Consider the following 16,373-nt stretch of genomic DNA (forward strand, 5'->3'; position numbering starts at 1 on the left):
CAAGTGTACATGATTGATTCATATACTTCCCCTGGCTCTGTGCCGGGTGGAGCTCACAAAGAAACCATGGAGAGGATTAGGAGGTGTAATCTTATGTTAATGTTGAATGGCAGCCTAAAGATATTATTTCCTTGACGAAGCCCAGAATGTTCACTGGGCTACTCACAAAAGTGGGTCGTATGGCTCATGCAAACGTGTCCATCTTCTCTTGAAACCTCCCCCTTCAGTGGATGCCTCAGCATTCCCGAGACATCTAAAACAAAAAACAGATGGATTGCTCTATAGTCAGTGTTCATCTTACCTCTTCAAATCTATACGCAATCATAGCAAATGCCTTAAAGATGGCATCAGTGGGGCCGGTGATGGTGACGATGCGCTCAGGGCAGTTCCCCTCGGAGATGTTGATGCGTGCTCCGCTCTGTAAGGGATTGAACAAGCATTAGCATCTATTTACAGTAGATATTGACACATGCTGCAGATCTTTCCCCACCATCTCTGCTAGACCAGAATTCTGGATTTAATCTCATTAGTGTATGTCACTTCAACCTTCCCTTAGAACTAAAAACCTTGCCCTCCATCTTTTGTAATCATTGTGCCTGAATTTGATCTTTTCGTGCCACTTTCAGCCTTCTGCATAAACCATAATGAAAGGCTGAAGTTTTGAATCTTAGAGCTAAAAAAACCCTTACTGCAAATGTTTCCATTTCCAGAGTTAAGATGCAATTACCTTTAACTCCCCTCAAGCTCCATGGAACTAGATAATGACAAGGATAAAGGGACAGTGCAAACTTGGTACTTCTTGCAAAAAGGCTGACATGAGCAGAAAGGGCCTCAGGGCCATTTTAAGTTAATTTCAATGACCGGAAGCCCAAGCTTTTTGTTGTGGTGGAAAACTTTATTGAAGACACAACCTGGCGTCAGTCCATTCGCAGTTCGGGCTGGACTGTTCCCATGAGGCACAGGGTCAAGACTGATTTGCATATAGCTGGGTCTGAACTGAGGTGGTGAAGTGAGCTAAAGAATGATGATGGATTCAACCCAGTTCTGTGAATGGGGGTGAGTGTCTGAAACGTTTCAGCGCTCTATCCATCATCTCCTTTTGTTTGCTTTGTCAGTCCATTCGCCTCACAATCTACAACAGAACATTCAATGTCAAACATATGCAATACACTGACATCATATCACATTCCCTTCCCTGCCCTCAAGAATAAAGGAAAAGAATATATATCAAGCATTTGCAATGCAATAGGTCTCGCATTTACGCAAGTTTGAGCTATTGGTATTGTACATGGCGCCTTGAATGTTGCAGGAAAGCATGTAGTACCTGCAGTAGGAGAAACCATTAAAGAAAATAGTGCTTACAGAGTAAATAAGATGTATCATGTAACAACCAAAGTAAAAGGGCCAGTCCTCATGGGAGGTTACAAATAAAGACGAGGCGGTACTAAGGAGGGACTAACAAGCCTATTAACAAATCAGAAGCCAGCTTTTAGGAAGGACAATGACACATGCCACTTATAAATATGGACGGAGTGTGGGCGGGGCTCCAAGTCCATACTTCAATACAGTATGGCTCGCAGAGAAGCACATGTGCGCTGACTCTGGCTCGACCTAAAAAAGCTCGATGTACTATGAGATAGACAAGTAACCTTCCAGATACAAGAAAGCTAGGAGCACAAACTGAAAAATGTCTAGCTATCCTGCTTAGTAACCATCTAAAGCATCTTTAACTAGGTCTTCCTTCGCAGTTACCTTTCCTTGCCTCCACGTAGTTGTTTTGCTTTCAGTATTACATTCATGACCCACAACCATGGAAACATGGCTTCTCGTAGCGAATAATATTTCTGCCATGAAAGAGCCACGAAGCAGTCAACCTGATACCGTGTTCTAATATTCGGCCATCTGTAGGAAATCAGTTTAGATGCTTATGGCTCGGTGGTGTAGCTTTAAAACATTATAACTCCTGTTCTCACGAGAAAACAAGCACACATGGATGCGTGTGAAAACACACTCACGTTCACTGTCCACAGAGGTGATTTATTTATTTACCATCCAGTTTTCCCTATTGGAGAGTGCTCTGATGCCCACGAGCTGAGTCTGCGCTACATACAGTCAGAAAATAAATTAAATCAATAAATGTGTGGCATGAGCATGGCCCGTGGGCCTTATAGCGCCTCCTGGTGACTGGTGCAACAGGTGCACGGTGAAACGGGCAACCACAGAGGTTATTGAAGACTACACAACCAACTCTTAAATATCAGAGCGGCTTTACAGGTCGTGAGTTTGGAGGGAAACAGAGGAGGTAAAATAAAAGGTGTTAGAGTGTGTGTGTGGGGATACTGTAAGCGAAGGTAAAGGGGACGGTGAAGCCACAGAGAATGATTCGTCATGTGTTTGCCGCCAGACGATTCTCTACAGAAATTACTCCTGCGCCATCTAAACGGTATCTGTCCATCAGAATACATGAATTACTCCTGTGCCTTCTAACCGGGGCTCTGTGCACCAGGATACTTTACTCCTGCACCAATAGACAGGTTCTGTTCCTTAAGATACTTTACTCCCGCACCATCTAACAGGCTATAAAGGGTTAGGTATTTAAAGGTGGGCACTGGGCACAAGGCCCTCTTTTTCCGGGAATTTTGTCAAGAGAAGAGGTGCGGCGGCTACAGAGTGTGAGGTGAAGGAGGGGAGGGTGGAGGAAGGGGGTAGGGAACAGTAGGTCTTGGGAGGGATGAGGTGCCGTTAACCAGGGAGAGAGGATAGAAGAGTAGAAGAGATGCGTGGGGCAGCTGGCAGGGTAGGCTGATGGACCGGGGGTGCTGAGGGCAGGCAGGGAGGGGGGGGGGGGGGCAGCGCACAGCACAGTGCCATCAAATTGGGGGGGGGGGGGGCGTTTGTCGCCTCACTCAGGCACAACATGGGATAGGCCGGTGGGACGAGTGGGGAAAGGTTGTCAGTCCTCCGACCTCGAAGAGACTGTTGGTCGGGTTGCAACTCGCACAACAAGAGGATTCAAGGAGACACTGGTGTCCTTGGAAAGCAGTGCGAGGCCCAGTCTTAATTCACAGAGAGAGCCAGTCGCATATAAAGAGTGAAACCGCAACAAGAGCCGGCATGAGGATTTTAAGATTCACAATCAAAGAGCAAGGCAGCAAGTACTCCAGACTGTGTGAACGTGCCAGATTGACACAGAATGCGAACTGCACGAACTATGCAGAGAGTGCACTATTTGGTATTGCGGGAGGGGGGGTTGGGGTGGGGGCTGGAGGTGTGAAATGTGGCACTTTGTGCCAGCAGGGAGTGTGGATTAATGTTTAGCAAGGTGCGTTCTAAATTTGCAAGGCGTCAGAGGCACAACTAGAGTGAAGGAAGCGGGGCGATCAGAAGGAAAAGAAAGGGGGGTGAATTGTGGGTTTTCGGTAATCGGGAGTCGGAGTGGTGCATAAGAAGGTGCGAGATGAGGTGTTATGGGGAAGGGGGTTGCACAGGGTGGGCACGATCGGGTGGCGTTGGAATGTGGGGGGCGTGTTGTCAATTGAAGTCAGGTATGCGCCAATACTGAGAAATATATTAGCAACAGGAGGCAGGGGTGGGTGCCATTCTTGCAGGGGTGGGGGATTCCTTTGCACGTGGGGGGGCAGGCACCGGTGGGTGGGGGGGTTCATCACCTTGGAGTGCTGGTTTGGCTCCAACCCACACGCATAAGGAGAGAATTCAGGGAGCTGCTGGTGTCCCTTGTGCAGCGGTTAGAGGCCCAGTCTTCATGCCCTCGGCCTTTCATTCTAAGGCCCGTAAGATCGGTTGCAGTTCCGGGTCAGCCGTGGTACCCACGGGTGCCCGGGAGGCAGGGGGGGGGGGGGGCGAGCACGGTCAGGGTAGGGCGGAAAGGGTGTTATGGCAGGAGAAGTGCGGGGAGGGCCAAGGGTTGTTTGTGCGGGTGGCACAGAGCAGTGGTCACCTTCCAAGGTAGCAGGGTATGGCACCTGGAGGGTGGGGGGTGGTGGGACAGTGAGTAGATGCAGTTCCGCTGAGGTGTGGGGGGAGGTTGGTGGCTTAAGGTGTGGGTGCCGTGGAACATTAGAGGGGTGGCAGAGATGCGTGCTTCAGCCTGGTCATGCAGGGGGTTTGCGGCTGGGCCATCAGGATTGACGGGCACGCAGAGATGTGGTGCGGAGTGTTGGAGGGTAAAGAGCGGTATACAAGTGCAGGGGATGGTGAGCCCGGTTTGCAGTGAAGTGGGGGGGGCTGCTGCGGGAGCCTCGGCTTGGTAGTAGTGTATTTGGTGGTTGGATGCAGGAGCGGAGGGGCCCTGGGTTTAGAACTGCCGACGTTGGAGCGGGGGAATAATGTTTAGATTTCGGCGTGGCTCAACAACATCCGGTGATCTGGGGCAGAGTATTAATCACCCACAGTATCGAAAAAGAGGAATTCGGTCTGAAGTGACATAAAGGCGTGGGGCAGAGTGTTTGCGGTCCCACGGGGAGTATGGGTGCCACCTGACGGACCTTTTAGTGGCACCGCAAGCGAGGAGGGGGCGGGGGGATGTCATGGTGCAAATTTGGGTAGATGGGGAGGTTCGCATGGCAGGGGGAGGAGGCGCAAGGGGGATGGGTACAGGGGGAGGCCTTTAAGGGGGATTTTTCCCCAGACTGCGGGAGGCTCAATGGAGGTGAAGGAATGATGGGGGGGGAAGGGGAGGGGCAAGTGTTGGGAGCACGATGTGGTGGAAGCAAGGAAGGAGGGTTGCGGTTTCAGGGCGAAGGGACGAGCATAGTGGGCAAGGCTGGGTAATCCTAAAGCAAGCACATACACGCTGAATAGGGTCGGACAAACAGCGTGCGGGGGACACCAAGTTAGGTAGCTAAGAAGGAGGCAGCGACTGGTCTTTTTACAGGATAAAGGAAGGAGGAGACCGGGTTGGGGGATGAGGCCGTCCAAGCGAAGGCTGACCAGGTTTCAGTATGGATTTTCCCTTGGACAGCCGGAAGCAGCTGCTGCAGCTGGGATGGAGCGCAGACAATACGAAGCGGATTGAAGCAGCAATATTGCGTCCCTGGCACTCGGCGAAGAAACTGCAGTTTTGTTGGTGCTGTCCCTGGGTAATGGTAACGTTGTGTTACCTGGCGGGTCAGCGTGTCGGAAGAACTGCGAGTACCGACATGCAGTGCCTAGGTTGGGCCACATCCGCGCACACATAGTAGGCCACGGAGAGCTGCGAGTGGAGCCATCAAGGCACTGGTTACAGGAGTCGGTGTCAGCCTGGCGCACACAAGGTGCACTCAGCCCCGGCATAGGGTGGGACTTATCCCTGGACCCGAGCAGCGGGAAGGAGGGGGTCGAGGGAGCTGACGTACAGTGATGCAGTACAGGCCGGGTAGTGCCTGTGGGGGTCTACACTTGGATCTGAGCTGCAAAAAGAAGGGCGCAGCTTACGTCCCTGTGACGCAGGCCTGGGCTAACAATATGATTTTTAAGCCTCCAATTAAAACAAGCGGATGCCATGACGTATTCGCTGGGCTTTTTCTGCTGTTCCACTTGGACGGCCTCGCCTGCGAAAAGGTTTCTTGTCTTTATGGGGCTATGTGTTTGGCCCCATAAAGATAAGAAACCTTTTGCGACCAACGCAAAGCAGGCCAAGCCGTCCAAATAGGACGGCTCAGAAAGCCAAGCAAATACGTCACTGACACCTCTTTTCCAATGGCTGGCCACCGTTTAGCATAAACGGTGACGCCAGCCAATGGAAAAGAGGGGCAGGGCTTAATGCCCCTTACAGAAAATACCCACATCTCATTAAATCTCGCCAGCGAGACTGCGCATGCGCGCATCCTACGCCAGGTGAGACCTAAAAAGGAACAAAGAACAAAAGCACATATCTGAGGGATGTTCAGGTGCTATGTTAATGAGGGATGAGGAAACAGACAGTATTGACTGTGGGACAAGTGTTGACCGTGTCGGGAGAGGGATGGGTGGTTCAAGGCCTGAGGGAGGAACTAGATTTCGGAGACCTCCCACATAACTTGAGGAACATGTTGTATTTTGGTCTTGGGGTTCTTTCTCTCCTTCCTTTTATCAAGCAATCTGTTCTTTGTTATGTTTGACTTTGTACTTTTGTTCTTTGTTCCTTTTTATATATTATTTTCCTTTATTCTTGAGGGGAGGGATGGGGATGTGTTATGATGTCAGTGTGTTTGCATGCGTTCCACATTGAATGTTCTGCTGTAGATTGTGAGTCGAAGGGAATTCCTAGAGTGCCAGTTGTGCCTGTCATCTTGGAGAGGACTGACCCCAGGTTGTGTCTCCAATAAAGCTTTCTTGTGACATACATTTATTGGAGTAACGATGTATCTTTCCGCCGCAACATTTTTCCTCTAGAAGCATATCATTGGATGGCCCTGATGGCACAGTATAACCACCTATATTTTAAATCATTGCAGGTTTCATAAAATAATTTCACCACAATAATGGCCTGCTAGCAAATGCTCATCTGATGACGCCCCTACCCAGTAATGCTTACCTCCTCGCGCATCTTTTTCACTGTTTCTCCTTTCTGTAATAGACCAAAGCACCTGGGGTTAGAGAATGTTCTCTTTCTATTATACATGTTTAAAATGATACATCTGAATGTCCACTTCTAGAGAACAGTGCCCATAAACCCAAGAACCACTGGCAAATCCGAATGTTTTGTTTTAATTTGCAAACACAGGTAATATAGGAATATTGAAGCCAGATAAATGTAAGAAACTTAAGAAATGAAAGTTACTCTATATTGAAAGCACCCTTGCTGTCAATAAAGTCCTGTTTTTTTTCATCTATGTCAAGGGAGTTTTTCCTATGACTTTAGTTTCTATGACATAAAAATGAGGCCTACAAAGAAGGCTTCCTTGACATAGAAACAAAGGGAGTAGAGCACTAAAGGCTGGTGTGCCTTCAAGTTTGACTACGGAATTCCCGTTGCTCATGCACATGGTAAACATATCTGCGCCATTCATGTCTCAGCTCTGGTCCGCCTTCTGTAACACGGTGGGCTTTTAGCGCACATGTAATTTTGCCATTTGTGCTAAGGTCGATTTTTTTCAAAAAAACATCAAAAACTTGCTCTGAAAAATTCAGGGCAAGGCGAGCTTTTCCATCTCAACAGTTTAGTCAAAAGTCCAGATGGCATTCAAAGGACCGCTCCAAAAAGACCAGAAAAAGAGACATCTGTTTCGCATCCCTCTTTACAATACTGACTATGACCATGTGGTCTGGCCCAGCTCGGTCTGCGGGAAGAGAATGGGCCCTCATGCCCTCAAATCCTGCCTTGATCAAGAATAACATTATCTGACCGCCTTAGAATCAACTTTTAGCATCAATTTCCGGTCTTGGACACATTGCAGGGTTGCTTTGTTGAAATGAGTGCGGGTTAGAAATTGGGTGAGGTTGCAGAATGCACATTGTGTCCTTGTCCATACAGCCAACCCTCACTGCCCAGTCCTCAATGGTTCACTCACCTTTCCAATGATGCTTCCAACTTCCTGTTGAGAAAGAAAGACAGACGGTGAGACTGAAAAATTTACAAAGATCACATATACTGTGAGAGAGTGAAGACCTCCTGTCCTGTCGCACAGCCAAAACAACACGCCAGCGTCCAGGAATCCCTAATGTAGTTCTTCCACACTCCTGTGAGAGTGAAAAAACAGCCCTTGGTTGGAATAATATGGTGATACACGGAAGCACATGTGAAAGGTACTGTCATGCCCGCTTACACTAATTCATAAAGAAGTTAGCGGTGCATTCTGCCAAAGGATGTCACAGAACATGCACCAAAAATGGTTTTTATGCACCAAAATTAAATAATATATGATGCTTTATCACAAGCAATCCCCTCAGAGGGCAGGAATTGAGCAATTGTTTCTTCTGACAAACCACTTACATATTTTGAAACATTTTAAGATTCTTCGTGAGGTTTATCAAATTTTGTTAGGATCAGAAGCTAATATGGAAGTGAATTCCAGGGGAAATGGTACTCGAGGAATTAAACACAGAGGGAGGGACACAACTTTCTCTGCATCTTGGAAAATACTTTCCAAGTGAGTCGGTTGCCCAAATTAAAGATGCGCTAAATTTGAGACATTGTCAACAATATGAATGCCTTTGTTTATTTTGCCATATTTACCAATATCACTAATTTAATTAATTTAAAAAAAAATGGTGAAGATCCTGGAATAGCTGCAAAACTTACTTTTTTACAGGAGAATTGTTATGGGGATAATCTCTCACCAATTTTCTCTTAACCAGAAATTACACTCACAGTAAATGTTTTTCAAATGCAAAGTTGATAAATTAGCAACTTTGTGAAGTTGTAAATGTTGTCACCTTAGCCAAAATTGTCAGAAGAACTATAATTTTGCACATCTTACCCAAAATGCCCAAGATGCCAAACAATTAAAGGGACGGTTTCTTGGCTGCAAGAACCACATAAGCATGTATCCATCAAAACACCTCAAGATGCATCCTAGCATCCACTCATCCATTCAATGTGTTCAAAGGAGAGGCTTTTTTTTTTTAACATTCTACGCTATATGTAACAGGCGTACACTTTATTAATCTTTAGCTATTATATTCGAAACTCGGTAAAACCATTAATTTCCCTTGGAACCATGCAGCTACGCCCTGGTGCCAACCAAGGGTTTGTGGGGTGGATACATATTGCCCCAGACCCTGCTCTTTTTCAGGGTCTGTGCTCCTGCTGCAAAATATATTTATAGATTTATAAAGCAAGGTTATCATTTTTATTATTAATGATGAGCTAGCTAGCACTCACATGCTACTAGATGGCGGCAGGTAATGTGTATTCTCCTTCAGTGAAGGGCATTTCACAGAGATAAGGACTGGACAGAGGAAGAGGGATGAAGGGGGTAATGAATCCGGATAGACTAATGCATTTTTAAGGTCGAGCCTGTTAGTGCATGCGCTAGTGCATGTGTCTCATTTGCGAGACACTATTGTTTACACAAAGGGCTTGGAGCCCGCCCATTGCTTACCATTTGTAGGCTGCAGCGTCCCTCTTCTTTCAGCCTCCTTAATTGGCTAGTGCTTGCCAAACGTCACTTCTGACCTTTTCAGTGGAGCCGGGACCAAGCACAGATTTATTCACCTTAATCTGTACCCATCCGCATCTTACAACGTGATTTGGGTACTTTCTTCCTACTGCCGCTGCCTGCGGCTTCCTCCATAACATTTATATTCTTATATTGTTTCTTCTTCCCGTCATCGCTATCATCTAATCGTTGCTGTTTTTTTTTCTTCTTTACTTCTGGAACTGTTTGCAGACCCTTTCCCCGCTCCACATCGTTGCTGCCCTGCTCTCCCTTTGTTTATTTTGTGCACTTTTACATAGAAAAAACTTTGCCAGAGGGCACTGGAGAGCTTTCCATGAGCAAATAGATTATGTTCACAAGGTTGGATTCCTTTCTTTCATGCACAGGGAGATTATGACAACCTGTGACACTATTTGCAATTTCTTAAAACATATACAAGTGTTTTCTATATACATAATTAGCTCACAGGGTGTATTTTTGTTTATGTTTTTAAATTTTAAAATGAATTCCAAAAATTGTGCGTTTATAAACCTTATCAATCACAGAAAGTGGGCGATTGGTGGTGATCAGTCACAGCAGCCTCTGTGAGGTAAAGTGCGACAAGTACAAGGTTTATTTGAATAAGTGTTTATTACCTCCTCGTCAGTCTTCCTCACCACAATTGGTTCACTGTGTAAGTAATAGGGCGAGGAAGACTTGACTCGGAGTAATTAAAATTACCATTAAGCAACAGGGGCATTACCTTCTTGTTAGTCTTCCTCGCCACATTACTTACACAGTGAACCACCTGTGGCGAGGAAGACGTGACTCGGAGTAATGAAGATTACCGTTAAGTAACCGGGGCAATAACGTCAGCCGTGTTATGATATTCTTGGAGAAACATGTAGTCAACCAGTATGGGTGTGTCTTCGTTACTGACGCAGCAAAAACAATCCTTTATACATATTTGTTTATACATAGGGACGGCCATTTTGGAAGCGAAAGCAACACTAATGCACAGCTTTATGAATTGAATACATTGTTTAAATTATTCAACTACAAAAAAAGCTTGTATTTGTGCCTTTCAGAACTAGTCATTTTCTGAATGGGCACGGACATACCAACTGTAGGTGCACTCCATGTATAGCAAAGGCACGAGAAACCATTTTTTTAGTGAATTGATATTCTAAAATCATTTTCCAATTTTGACTTTCGCCTTTTTTGTAACCAGATGAAAACAACCTGGTAGCTCAGATGAGGGCTTTTACAAATCCAGTGGCAGATATCGACGGACTGAGGTGGCCTCTGTGCGCATTTCATCAGCGATCTCGCTACCCCATTGGCATGACTCGCCTCTGGAGTGCTCTCAGAGCTAGAGCACGTGCTGAAACCTGATGACGGTAGTCCTTTTCCAGGCCTGCAACGGCAGAAACGTTCGTATTTCATAGCCTGACAAAAACACGTTTTTCGTTTTTTGGGACAGTTTTATGTAGTGCAAACTCGACCCAAAGGTATTAGAGGGCTTTACAAGAGCACCAGTTACATAACTCAGCAAGATTGCACGGGAAGATTACGGGATTTGCCCGGAATCACAAAACGTTGAGCCGACGCTGAGACTCTAACCTTGGTCACCAGTCCAATGTTGGCTGGTCTTGCCCTTAGGTCACATCTCAACACCATGTACTTATTTTCGCCTGCACTCCGTGTTTGCTTTCTGTTGCCGGAATGCACATGAATCCTACATCGCCAAATAGGATTTAATGCTACATTCAACATCCTTTTACCCATACACACCGAAATGATGCTCAGACGCCTGATGAAAAGCAAAGCACTTTACCCAGTGCTTAATTTGAACTGGTGGTTTCCGGTGCTCAGCACTGGCACTTAAATGTTGTTTTCAAGGAGTATTCCCTATTCATTATGTGGGCAAACTATTTGAGCTTAGTTTTTTCATGAACGATTCTTATGAAAGTTCCGGCTTTATCTTGTCGAGTAGTGATTGATTTGTTTTTCTAGCAGTCCATGTGGTATGGAAAAGACTTCTCCAGCACCAAAGTTTGAAGGAGTCAACTCTTTGATGAGCATTAGGTCGAGCCTAGCGTAGCGCGCATGCGCTGCCCTAGGAAAACGACCTCTTGGAATCACTCAGGCCTTTTCACACGCTCGTGCGTGTTCTATTTATTAGCTTTTTTCCGATTGGGCTTTGCGTGCGAAGACAGCACGCAGTTGGGTAAAGGAGGGTGCATGTCCCACCTTTCCCAGGAAATGTATCCGCCCACGGCCTACGGCTTGCGGTTACGAGCAGTGGCGAGCAGTGTGCCATCTGTTTCAGGTCAGATTTCAAAGGTTGTTTTTCGTTTAGCTTTCGCGAGTCCGCGCTTGTTCTTTCTCTCGTTACCTGTCATTATTATTCCCTGAATGTCTCTGTCTATCCAAATACCCCGGTATATTTTCGAATTTCAATTGTTTGTTTAATAAATTCATGATGTTTGTACGGCATTTCACATGTCCACACGTCTTTAACAAGCCAGAGTGATCGAAAAGAGCGCGTGTTTAATACAACCGCATGCAAGTAAATGTGTTAAACTTGCTAGATGCTTGGCTGGTCTGAGCAATCGGTGTTTTGATAAGGGCGTTCACGTGCCTTTAGAATACCCAGTTGATGGGTGGTGCTGTGCTCGCACTGTGTTACACTCATCCTCTTTATCAATGCGATGGGGGCTTCTTGTACCTGAAGAGGACGCCTTATTGCTATTAAGTTCTGATCAGATGCGCCACGCCCCACCTTTCTTCCTCACTCTCATCCATATCGGTTTCATAATCCATTCTTCCGCATCACCTTGATGCTACTAGAAACAATCTCACTACAGGTCAAGGTGGGACAAGAGATGCACAGCGCCAGCCCAAGATCACACCAATATAAGCTGGAGTAGCCAGGAGGCAGCAGCAGAGGAGCTGCAGCAAACTTCTCAAGTGCTCTTCTGCCTCCTGCACCCCCTCGGCAGGGGGCAACCCCCAGATGTCCGGCCCCACCCGCAGACCCAGCATGAAGCAGGCACTCACCGCGATGGCTTGCAGCCTCTCCCTGTGCAGCTCAGCCTCCGCCATCCTGCAGGGAGCATGTGCTGAGAGAGGTCTGCAAAAACACTGCTGTCACCCAGGGAGACCGAGCCGAGGCTCCAGAGCGGCGAGCGGGCTCTGCGCTACTGTGGGAGTGAGCGGGCTGCGGGGGGAGGGGGCCTGCCCGCCACCCAGCTGTGCTGCTGCTGCTAGCCAGAGCTGGCCGCCGCCGCCACACAGGCCATGTGTGCACTGAAGGCCTCAGCCGGTGTGCTCCACCTGTGGGGGCGAGGGGGACTCCCGGGAGCTGCAGGCACAAGCCAGAGGTGGGGTAGGGTGCAACAGCCTGTGGTGGAGTGGCAGGGGGAACAGAAGATGGAATTCCGTAGTCAGGGTCTACCTAAGTGGCAAAGGCGGTCTGCTTTTATTTCGGACATGCAACAACAGCAAGCGGTTGAAGAAAGCAAAGCAGGGCATGCATATCTTTTGTGCAGCAGGTGTAGTGGCATCCGGGCTAACTGCACCAGCTGTTTCAGTCAAAACAGATTATGACTGTCTTTTGCTACACCAACCCCTCGCTTACATAGGAGCCCATGGCCCCCTGAGGCATATATCTACACGGTATGAAGTTATCCCTTTCTCTCTCCACCTGATAGTTTCACAGACAGAAGCGTTTCCACTGCGCGCAGTTATTGGATGTGAGAATACATTGCATTGTAATTTATCGATTTTCAAGAAAGCATATATGTTTATTGCAACTTTATTTAACGCATTTATCTGACATTTTAATGAATATATAGAGCTCTGTTCCAGGTAATTGTGTTGCTTAAAATACATAAGTGAAGCAGGCCTTTAGAGCTCTGACGTCGTTCGGAGTTTGCAAACTGCGAGAATAAGTTAGTTTTCTAGTGACACTGCCTGGAGGTGTCTATAAAAGAGCTGTTGTTCCTTGTACATAACATTGATGTGCTCTGCAGGAGTACACCTGCGAGGCCTCAGAGCATGTTTTCGTTACACATGCCTAAGACACAGGTTGTAGCATGACAATGATTGGAGGGAAAGCTAGAATAAGCAAGCATTTACAAGAGCCGGGTGCAGGAATGGGAAAGTATGTAAGAGAAAGCTTGGGGCATCAGATCCTAGCATAAGCTGCTGGGACATTTGGAGCGAAGATAAAGCAGCCAAGATATGAGAGTGAGAAAAGAGCTGTGGTTTGATGAGGCCTGGCAGAACAGCTTTAAGCAGGGAGGGTCTTGTCAAATCTGAGACCTGGTAATAATTACAAATTGACGTTGAAAACGTTTCTTAAGTTTGTTATTCATGTCATTAACATTCCAGGCAAAAACACAGATCAATTTCTATACAATGACTGTAAAAACCCTTAAGGTAAACCATGTCAACACAGCAACCTCTGTTTATATTTCACATGCTTTTCAGGGGCATAGCTGGGGGGGGGGGGGGTGTTACACCCCATTATAAATGTTGTTTGTGATAAATAGTTGGGCACAGGTGCTTTCAGTCAGTTATGACGAGGTGTCTGTCTAATTTCACCAGGAATTTTTACTCAACACAGACATAAACGCACACACACTTTCTCCCTTGTTGTTTAGAAATACTTAAAAATGTTTTTCCCCAAAAAATATTGTGCTTTCTGTCACTTACCCCTACCAATCCACATTCGTCTCCCTTTCCACTGCCCTTAGGCCCCTCTCATGCACCCTGCTTGTTGTATAATGTATTTTAACATTATGTGCCAGAGTGATGGTCGGGACATCTGAAGCTCACCCCCCCCCCCCACCCCAATCTTACTAGGCAAGGTACGCCCCTGATGTTTTACTTAATCTGCATTCCATGCCAGTAGTGTTTCTGTAATTTATTTCATGCACCATACGAGTGTACATAGTGCCCACAGTACACCGAGTGGCCTCTAGTAGTGTGTGAATTCAGGCTGTGGCTGGATGCTCATAATGGGGCACAGTTGAGAGCTTTGGAGCTGAGACTGAAGGCTGTGCAAGTGTCTCACAGTGCTTGTCAGTGGTTCAGACTACATGTTCATCCAAGATTTGGCCTCTTGGCTGAGCACACAGAGCGATCATACCATTTATGTGAATATTAAAATTAGCATTTTATGTTAAAGTGTTTGGAGGAGGCACACTGCTGTCAAAATACTGACATCATCAAATAACAAGCATTGGCATAGCCAATAGGTCTCGCTTTTGAGACCTTATAAGTATTTAGTTATGCAGCACAATATCCTTGGTGCAACAACATCAACCGTTGCATGGCTAAACACTTATAAGGTCCCAAAGGCGAGACCTATTGGCCATGCCAATGCTTGTTTAATTAGTCCTCCAGCCAAGGATTACTAAGAGTAGCACTGGGACTTCTGACGCATCTAAGCCAAAGTCAAAAGGATGTTTAGATGCTGATGTGCCCAAATACGAAAGAAACATCCAAGTTTATCGAAAATACTTACAATCGGAACATGGAATGTCAGAACAATGAGCCACTGAAAGCTCAACATCATGAAAACAAAAATGTTTTGCATGAAGATCAACAAACTCGACATAATAGAGCTGAAGTGGACAGGAAAGGGTAATGTTTCATCAGGGGACCACAGAGCAGTGGCGGTTCTTCCTAAAGGGTCACCTCACCTGCAGTAAATGCAGCAGGTAAACACAGATTGATAAAATGGTCGTTACCATTTTATTACATCTATGTCACTGGCCTATGATGGTCTAGCGTGAGTGATTCCTGCTGATTGCAGGATGACTGTGTGCCACTGCCAGTGCGGAGTGTGCATGTTGATTGGCCGGCTGTCTTGTGATGGTCAGCCCGACAAGTACACTTCAGACCGCAGCAATCCCAGCTGTGCGAACCAGTCAGGGGATTGCAGAAATAGGCCTCACAATGAGTGCTGGGTTAGCCTGCTCCAACCGTTCCTGACACTTCTCTCATACTGAAAACAGCATGAGAACAGATCCAGGATTGGTTGGGTACACATTGGCAGGATGTCAGTCATCTTCCTTCCCTTTCCTGCTTGCTCTCGGAACACAGAACACACCGTCACCCTCATAATCTCGAGACACATTGGACAGAGGGCCAGGATCTGTAAGTCAAGTTTTTTGCCATCGCACGGCACCTCACAACTTTCAAATGTCACCAGCTGCCCATGCCACACAGTCTATTATGTTGAACATGATGCATATCTGAAGAATAGAGTAGCGATAATCATACCAAATCATACTGCAAACATGGTCATGGGGTATAATTCAAAGAATGACAGAATGATATCTATTCGAATTCGAGGCCGCCCAATAAACATCACCATCATTCAAGATGTCGTTCAAAACTCAGGAAGACCCGTGTCGGAGGAGATTACTTACCCCTTTTGCGTCTGGGTCGAAACTTTGACGAATTCCCCCCCATTTGGCCTGTACTCTATGTACCCCCACCCCTCTACCATGATTACGGATGAAGTATTACTGTAATTGGATTAAAGAATAAGAACGACTAAGCTTTGAACGACAATAGGGGCAGGCCTGTCAATCCTAAGGACATCGGCCTTAGCGGATGTTTTAGATAGTGAAATTATTGTATTCTTAATTATTCTGACTCGTTCCCTTTCACATGAGCACCAATCCTTTACCTTCTTCACCCATCCTGGTAGTAACCCCCCTTTTCTCTTCAAATAAATTGTATGTTTTGAATTGAACAATTGCCTATAATTAAATTAAATGTTATTTCATCATAATTATAACAGTGGGTACTGTCTCATTTTGAATGTATTTGGCCTTGTTTTTCTCTTTTTTATTTCAGGATTCAAACATTTATGAATAAGAAATATTATTATCATTGATTGTACTATTTAAGAATATGGTCTAGGACCACTTGTTTTCTGTACTAATTGATACCCAGGTCCTTTGACTTTTTCTCTGGGTCACCCCATTTATATTAATGGTGTACTATGAAGGGTGACCTCATCCCAACTTAGCTGTGCTTTGCCACTTGCACATTGTTGCTAATTTGCCTTCTCAGAATAGTAAATCGAATGATAAATACATTGATCTCTGAGTTACCCAATTAACTGTCTCAATTTGACTTACCTTTCCATGCATGAGTAAGCGGATTGTGAGGGTAACATTCAGGCCACCTTCTGACACTTTTGGTTCCATTCTAGTGAAAATAAGACGGGAGGGATGAGTGGGAACAGGCAGGGGAGATGCACGACCTGTGGAGAGAAGAAGTTTCTAT

The 16,373-nt window shown here is 46.2% G+C and overlaps 1 protein-coding gene across 6 annotated transcripts in view; it reads right to left on the reverse strand.

The window, feature by feature from the left end:
• The window catches only part of PCBP3 (poly(rC) binding protein 3), a 212,479-nt gene that overhangs the window by 83,714 nt on the left and 112,392 nt on the right, over positions 1-16,373 (reverse strand). For all 6 annotated transcript variants that reach the window (XM_085645174.1, XM_085645173.1, XM_085645172.1 and 3 more), the window contains exons 2-5: positions 16,226-16,350; positions 7,491-7,514; positions 6,515-6,547; positions 302-418 (exon numbers count right to left, since the gene is read on the reverse strand). In XM_085645174.1, coding sequence (XP_085501300.1) covers positions 302-418; positions 6,515-6,547; positions 7,491-7,514; positions 16,226-16,294 — 243 coding nt within the window. In that variant the 5' untranslated portion in view covers positions 16,295-16,350. The remainder of the gene's footprint in view (positions 1-301; positions 419-6,514; positions 6,548-7,490; positions 7,515-16,225; positions 16,351-16,373) is intronic.

The sequence above is a fragment of the Triturus cristatus genome, chromosome 3_1 (assembly GCF_964204655.1).
Source record: "Triturus cristatus chromosome 3_1, aTriCri1.1, whole genome shotgun sequence".
Classification (NCBI taxonomy): domain Eukaryota; kingdom Metazoa; phylum Chordata; class Amphibia; order Caudata; family Salamandridae; genus Triturus; species Triturus cristatus.